At 37.6% G+C, this 8,657-nt stretch overlaps 1 protein-coding gene across 1 annotated transcript in view; it reads right to left on the bottom strand.

Moving 5' to 3' along the window:
• LOC127881304 (zinc transporter ZIP10-like) overlaps positions 1-8,657 on the bottom strand; it is an 84,077-nt gene that overhangs the window by 72,021 nt on the left and 3,399 nt on the right. The window contains exon 4 of the mRNA XM_052429053.1: positions 7,351-7,436. Within this exon, the coding sequence (XP_052285013.1) occupies positions 7,351-7,436 (86 nt within the window). The remainder of the gene's footprint in view (positions 1-7,350; positions 7,437-8,657) is intronic.

Here is an 8,657-nt window from a genome sequence, read left to right as displayed (position 1 = left end):
AATAGCGTTTGCGTTGAATAAGACAGTTTATTCTTGAGCAAATAAACATTATTATTCAACGATAAACGCCAAACAGTTTAACTACGCAATTTATTATCTTAAAGGTTTGGCATAATAATGTCAAGGCTTGGATCAATTGTATTTTATAGGTTCCCCCGAGAACGGCGGGAAATTTAAGTACATAATGTCTATCCCTCGTGACAAGCGGTAAGTGTGTTATTGGAAACTATGCCAAAAAGGACCACGGTCGCAGGAAGTGGGCATTCCGCCACACAGCGGCCACGAACACACGCCAGCCTTGACAAGCAATAACAATGAATTAAAATCGGGTTTGGAAAAACGAACCTTGCTCAAATAAAAGGCTAGTGCGTTGGTGCGCATCCTTCAGCACTTGTAACATAATCCATGCAACAAAACAACAACAAATACATAGAATGACGACGACAACAACAAAATATAACACATCAACAACATAACACATATACAAAACAAACTGCGGCGGCACACACCCACCTGAGGCACCCCAAACGCACGTCTTAGTGCACCCTCGAACTTGCTTAAATGATAACCGATGGGATATATATGCAACCCTGACGATGGATGAACCGACAATCCAAACGTTCCCTACAAGAACTCCGATACATGAAAAAGATGTCATGATGTGATTTATCCCATGAAATGCATGTATGAAAATTCATTCATTTATATACGAAGCTTCCAAAGAAGCGTTAAAGGTATAGTCATGTAGTATTTTGGTTCCAATATAACCATAAATTACTTCCGGTCTAATATAACCGTATACCTTCTTTAGGTTCTGAAATAATCATATCATAAACCTGCTCTTTGCTGGAACGCTTTTTTTAACATGTTGACATTCTCATTCTTATCACCATGATACCACGTCCTTATATAGTGCAAGCCATGAAACAAAATATTTATAGGGTTCTTCCGGGATTTAGACCCAGTTCCGGTAGAGACCGGTCACCGGTTTCCCTGCCAAGAACCATAAACATGGATTTATTTAAAGTCAAAGGAGATCGTCTTGATCAAAGGTGGTCGCCAAAGGTGATGACCAAACTATAAGCCATCTTTATCATTTTGAAAAACTAGACATGCTCCGAGCTCGAGCGCTTTATACAATAAATTCAACATTATCCTTATCGAAATTATTCCTTATTATTCTCATTATATTGTGTAAATGAAACATTTTCTTTATAAGGTTCTTCCGGGATTAAGTCACAGTTCCGGTAGGACCCGGCACCGGTTTCTCTACCAAGAACCATACATTTGGATTCATTTAAAGCCAAAGGTGATCGCCGTGCTTTTAACCATAAGCCATTTGGAAGATCGGTATCTTTATAAATTTCAAAAACAAAACATGCTCTGAGCTCGAGCGCTTTATACAATAAATTCAACATTATCATTATCGACATTATTCCTTATTATTCTCATTATATTGTGTAAACGAAACATTATCTTTATAAGGTTCTTCCGGGATTAAGTCCCAGTTCCGGAAGGACCCGGCACCGGTTTCTCTACCAAGAACCATAAATATGAATTTATTTTAACGCCAAAGCTGAACGCCGTGCTTTTAACCATAAGCCATTTTGCAGATCGGTATCTTTATAATTTTAAAAAACTATACATGCTCTGAGCTCGAGCGCTTTATACAATTAATTCAACATTATACTTATCGACATTATGCCTTATTATTCTTATTATATTGTTTAAATGAAACATTATCTTTATAAGGTTCTTCCGGGATTAAGTCCCAGTTCCGGTAGAGACCCGTCATCGGTTTTTTTCCCCAAAGTAAATATTAATTTATTACAAGCCAACAATGATCGTCGTACTTAACCAGATCGTTATCTAATATTTTGAAAAGCCCAATGTGCTTCAAGTTGGAATACAACATCAGATTTTGTATCAGCATTTATGGTACAGAAAGGATAAAAAGAAATAAAATTTATTTTTAAAATTGGACTAGATCTGCATTAATTTTCTTTACATGGTAAATGGCCTGTAGAAATAACAATAGTTAAAAAAACAAGATTTGTGTAAACCTTCACTTTTTATCTTGTTTAAACTTGACTGACGATATTAAAAAACATTTCAAACAATAGCATGATCTGCAAGTGCCAGATCAGAACATAATCGCAAATAAAATTATGAGAAAAGGACCCGAAATTAAATAGATAAAATCCAACCGCTTTCTTAAATAATTGAGTATGAAGTAAAAGCGCCCTAATCGTGATGCACATTTTTAATCACTCATAATTTTGGGTGCCATAATTATTTAGCCCAAAACTAACGATTATATGTTATTATGCATCCGATCGCCGTTTTCCCCTTGATTTAATATCCGTAACCGATGCCCCCCTTTTTAAATAGAATTTAAGCACCACCGATTCTAAAGAATGAGATTTGAACCTCCGAACGTCAAGACCCGCTAGATAACCGTTCTTTCCAGCGCGGCATTAAATTGGCATAAGGGCTGTGATCGAAGTGACAAAACAGGGGAAAAATTATGTACGGGCGGTAATTTAAAAAACATCGTTACACTCTTTATTTTTGCGAGTTAATTTTGATGTTAATAATCGCACCGGCCCACCGCTGGTCCGTTTTTGATGATCGTATATAAATACTTAAAAAGTGTTTCCAATACGAACATCCTCATACAAACAACGCTTTGTTTTGATATTGGGTTAGGCCGATCAAATTCGCTCACACGTAGTAATGCAAACTAACCAAATGAGAAATGCGGCAGCAAACAATGTGTCCTCATATTGTGAGCGACATACGTGTATGAGATTTTTTAATAATAGTAAAAATCCAGTGGTCAGGGCGGGATTCGAATCAGGGACCTCTACATCTCTAAGCCAGCGTTCTACCATTACTTTCTATTTTGGTAATCATGACCCCACAAGTAAAAAGACAACATGATTGGTACAAGCTCTAAAAATGTTAAATCTTAAACACGTTTTTATCCCATTGTGACAACCATGGAAAAACAGCCCATTCCACGGCAAAGTAACTCACACAACCTAAGTTTTTATGACCGCTTGCGTCCGAAAACGGTTACTAGATTTACCAAAAGCGCGCGCTTTCGGTAAAAGTAAAGAAATCGCAGTGTAAGTACCGAAAGCGCACTGTAAAATGTAAATAACGGAAATGATAAGTTGACCAGTTACATTTTTTAATTAAAGAATAACCAGAAACTTGTATATTAATGCATTTTGCATGGACGATATCGTATAAAATCGATCATAAGCGCGATGTATAATGTCAATTAACGCTGTCGGCCACTAACATTCCACAATTCTGACGGGAATAAATTGCGTGACAATTAAACACATTAAAGCAAAGAACAAAAGCTGATTAAATTGGTAAATAGTAAGAAGACTGTGATTGAAAAGACAGAAGAACGGGCCCTGTTTGTCTGGACGATACATGGAACCAGAGACTCATACTTTGTTTGTGGACCTAGGTCAGTTGGTCACACTGATTGCAAACGATAGACAATAACGGCATTTGTCAGTTTTTGACGCACTGATGCATACTTTTACGCAAGTATTGCCCATTATACGGAAACATGTAAAACCTAATTGTAACCTTTAAACAAACAGAGCATAAATAAATAAAACGAGGTAAATAACGTCTAAGCTGTACCCTACCAATCTATGCACATGGAAAGCTTGATTTCCGCTCCGTTGGACGTGTATCGCCTTACTGATAATAAATACACTTATATTTGCGCCCATTTGCCTCTAAAGTTCATTCATGTCACATTAAAGAATATACAACACAGTAAGTGGTTGATACTGTCTGGCAACAAACCTTTGCCAGACGTTTTATTGGTTAAAATAAGTAACCAAGATATACAGATTTATAACGTATTAAACATGTGACATGAAGTTTGACGACCGCCGTCCAACCAGCATAATAAACAGTGCAAAAATTAAAATATTGAAAACAGTGGCATCTGTACCAAGGTTACCAAAGTAAAAATTGACTAGAACTTTAAATAATAAGCTTTTCGATAATGCCACGGTGGGTGGAGGGGAGGATTGTGGAAAATTTCCTGAAAGTCTTGGAGAAAAACCACGCTGATTGACTAGAACTTTAAATAATAAGCTTTTCGATAATGCCAAGGTAGGTGGAGGGGAGGATTGTGGAAAATTTCCTGAAAGTCTTGGAGAAAAACCACGCTGCTGCTGGCTTCTTTGTTCGTCCAAAAAGAGGCTGGTATAGGTTACACACGGATAATTTACAACTATAGCTTTCTTAAAGTTTTTCGCTCAGCCTTTACCCAGTTGGCATTTTTTTATTGCACCCAATTATAATAACAACGTGCTGAATATAAATAACTGTATCGTACCTATAAAGTATTATTTTATATTTGCGCCCATTTGCCTCTGAAGTTCATTCATGTCACATTAAAGAATATACAACACAGTAAGTGGTTGATACTGTCTGGCAACAAACCTGTGCCAGACGTTTTATTGGTTAAAATAAGTAACCAAGATATACAGATTTATAACGTATTAAACATGTGACATGAAGTTTGACGACCGCCGTCCAACCAGCATAATAAACAGTGCAAAAATTAAAATATTGAAAACAGTGGCATCTGTACCAAGGTTAACAAAGTAAAAATTGACTAGAACTTTAAATAATAAGCTTTTCGATAATGCCAAGGTGGGTGGAGGGGAGGATTGTGGAAAATTTCCTGAAAGTCTTGGAGAAAAACCACGCTAATTGACTAGAACTTTAAATAATAAGCTTTTCGATAATGCCAAGGTGGGTGGAGGGGAGGATTGTGGAAAATTTCCTGAAAGTCTTGGAGAAAAACCACGCTGCTGCTGGCTTCTTTGTTCGTCCAAAAAGAGGCTGGTATAGGTTACACACGGATAATTTACAACTATAGCTTTCTTAAAGTTTTTCGCTCAGCCTTTACCCAGTTGGCATTTTTTTATTGCACCCAATTATAATAACAACGTGCTGAATATAAATAACTGTATCGTACCTATAAAGTATTATTTTATATTTGCGCCCATTTGCCTCTGAAGTTCATTCATGTCACATTAAAGAATATACAACACAGTAAGTGGTTGATACTGTCTGGCAACAAACCTGTGCCAGACGTTTTATTGGTTAAAATAAGTAACCAAGATATACAGATTTATAACGTATTAAACATGTGACATGAAGTTTGACGACCGCCGTCCAACCAGCATAATAAACAGTGCAAAAATTAAAATATTGAAAACAGTGGCATCTGTACCAAGGTTAACAAAGTAAAAAATGACTAGAACTTTAAATAATAAGCTTTTCGATAATGCCAAGGTGGGTGGAGGGGAGGATTGTGGAAAATTTCCTGAAAGTCTTGGAGAAAAACCACGCTGCTGCTGGCTTCTTTGTTCGTCCAAAAAGAGGCTGGTATAGGTTACACACGGATAATTTACAACTATAGCTTTCTTAAAGTTTTTCGCTCAGCCTTTACCCAGTTGGCATTTTTTTATTGCACCCAATTATAATAACAACGTGCTGAATATAAATAACTTTATCGTACCTATAAAGTATTATTTTATATATGCGCCCATTTGCCTCTGAAGTTCATTCATGTCACATTAAAGAATATACAACACAGTAAGTGGTTGATACTGTCTGGCAACAAACCTGTGCCAGACGTTTTATTGGTTAAAATAGGTAACCAAGATATACAGACTTATAACGTATTAAACATGTGACATGAAGTTGGACGACCGCCGTCCAACACACCGTCCAACCAAGGAGGCAAAGGGCGCAAAAGGCAATGTAAAATAAGAAGCAATCAGTTGATAAAAGGCACTGCATAGTATTTAGCAGAAGACAAAGGGTCTATCATATCATGGCAATGAACAAAGTATATACAGCAACAAACATTTTTAGTACAAATATAAGGGTAACATGGATAAGTACATTTGTACATATTAAAATGAACAAACATCCCATGATGAATGCCCTGTAATCCCGAGACAAGTATAAAGTGGACGGTTAGATGTACATATTTGTAATGTAAACATATTCTTGTGAAATCCAAATGTGATAAGCAAAAGTATACGGAAAACGTACAATATGTACATATGTACAATGAAAGTAGACAAACATCCCATGATAATTGTCTGAACAGGATTGGACAAGCATCCCATGATGCTTGCCCTAAAATAGTTGGTAACAGTAAAAGATTGATTATGTACAATGCAAAATAAACAAACATCCCATGGTGATTGCCTTAACAGGATTGGCCAAAACATCCCATGATGCTTGCCCTAAAGTAGTAAAAATAGTGAAACATTGGATATGTACAATGCAAAATAGACAAGCATCCCATGATGACTTCCCTCAAATGTTAAGTATAGTACTTGAGTCAAAGCAATAACCAGAGTGTGTGTGAGCATTTAAGATCGAATAGGGTTAAAACCAATATTTGGAACCCTTATGTAGCGCCGGAGAGCGTTGGAACGCCAACGGCCCATAAGCATGATTTGTTGTTCTGGAACACCTGCAAGAACGGCCTGTGTACAGGCACCGATTCTAAAACTGTGCAGCTTATATTTGGTGGTTGGAAGTTGACAAAAGGACAACAAGGTTTTGAATGTTGTTCGGAATGCATTTTGTGTGATGGGTTCCGAGATGGATGAAATGAAGAGTGGTCCCGGTGTTGAACCACGCATTTTAAAATATGCTTTGAGAGCTTTGACTGGGCATGTTGAATTTTGTGCTTGAATTATAATTTTTACAGGTTTGTCAGATTTTTTGGTTTTGTAATAATGTAATTCAATGTGGATTGCTTTTGATTGTAATGTGATGTGTCCTAATTTCACCACTGAATCATTCTTGGATGGAGTGGCTGGCAATAGTTCACCAATCCGAAAAAATCCAAAAAGGCGAGAAGGATTATCGACTTGTACATTGCTTGTTGATAGGGCGAACCACTGAGAATGTGAAAAGTTGCGTTCACAAGTGACTGAATGTGTGTCAAAAGCAGGGGGAGTCTGTTGTCATGTTGTGTACGTAATTTACGACATCCTGCAGTCATTCTAAGAATAATATCTGTATTGCAAGGGTCAGAATGTCCAGCTATAGAATGAAAAAAGGAAATGGCAGAAAGGTGGCTGCTTATTGTGGCTGGGGCCAGGTCCTGTGTATATAGTATGCAACATATTGAGAAACAAATTTAGACTGGACTGGAAAGTTTAAAGTTGCACCAATAATTTGACAGACAAAGTGCGAAAACTTATCCCAGCATTTCTGGTAGAGGTGGCGGGTGGTTGGTTCCACGGATGCCTCCAGTAATTGCTATTCTACTTCAGCAAGGTTAGGGGAGAAAGATCCAGAGGGATAGGTAAGGGCTGTGGGTCGAGGTATGGTTCTGCTTCCCGTGCTTGTTGAACCTGTAAGCGAGAAAGCAGGTCACATATAGTGTTTTCTGTGGTTTTGATGTGTTTGGCTCTGAAACAGAAATTGTGTTGTAGTGATTTCAGGACAATAATCCGGATGAGTCGCATCATAACAGAGTCTTAGGTGATAGTTTGTTAAGACAAAAGACCACAGACAAATTGTCACATATAAACAGTATGTTTGTGTTTGTCCATGTCTGTCCAAACAATGACACAGCAAGAGCAATAGGGTACAGTTCCAGAACATTGATATGATGACATTTGGAAGAATTGGGAAATTCTCCATGTGTCCAAGAGTTCATGTGTGTGCATCCAAAGCCTTTGGAATCAGATGCATCAGTGAATAGCTTAAAAGAAATTGAAGTGACAAACCGGTCATTTGTCAGTAGTGTGCAACCATTGTATTTTTCGAGGAAAGCGTTCCAGAGTTGAAGATCTGCTCGACATTCTTTTGTTAGTTTTATCAAATGGTTGGGATTGGTTTTACCGACAGTGAGATCATATAGTCTGCGAAGAAAACAACGACCTGTTTTAATTACCTTGCATGCCAAGTTTAGGTGGCCTAGGATGGATTGTAGAGTGTTTAAGGACACTTTACGACAATGTCTATATTTAGCAATAAGTACCTTTAGTGCACATATCTTGTCTGGGGGTAAGCTGGCTGAAAGTGTATCAGTGTTAAGATTTATGCCATGAACTTCTATTGATGTAGTGGGAAAGACTGTTTTGGCATGTTTAATTGGCACGCAAAGGTCATTTGAGAGGTTAATGAAAGTATCAAGGGCGATTTGGCACTCATTTGTTTGTTTACGTCCTACAAAGATGAAGTCATCAATAATGTGAGATACCCGAAGAACCCCTAATTTGTGTTGTAAAACCCATTGTAAGGCTTGTGAGAAAGATTCGAAAATCGCCACTGAAGAAGATGCCCCAAATAGTAAAACTGTTCCAAAATAAAAACAGTTATTGAAGGAGAACCCTAGTTTATGAAAGTCTTTTGGTGAAATCGGTATTATTTTGAAAGCTTCTTTAATGTCCGCCTTAGCGACCAAGGAGCCTCTACCAGACTGCAAAACCAATCTTGCAACATGGTCAAAGGTCTCAAGTGCAACCGTAGCATTTTCGTATGGGATAGCCGAATTGACAGATTGACCACACTTAGGGAAGGATAAGTCATGGATTATACGGAAAGTGTTAGGAGTTTTTTTGGGAACA

The sequence above is a fragment of the Dreissena polymorpha genome, chromosome 5 (genome assembly GCF_020536995.1).
Source record: "Dreissena polymorpha isolate Duluth1 chromosome 5, UMN_Dpol_1.0, whole genome shotgun sequence".
Lineage (NCBI taxonomy): Eukaryota > Metazoa > Mollusca > Bivalvia > Myida > Dreissenidae > Dreissena > Dreissena polymorpha.
The sequence above is the reverse complement of the archived record's forward strand: the minus strand, read 5'-3'. Positions and strand labels throughout refer to the sequence as shown.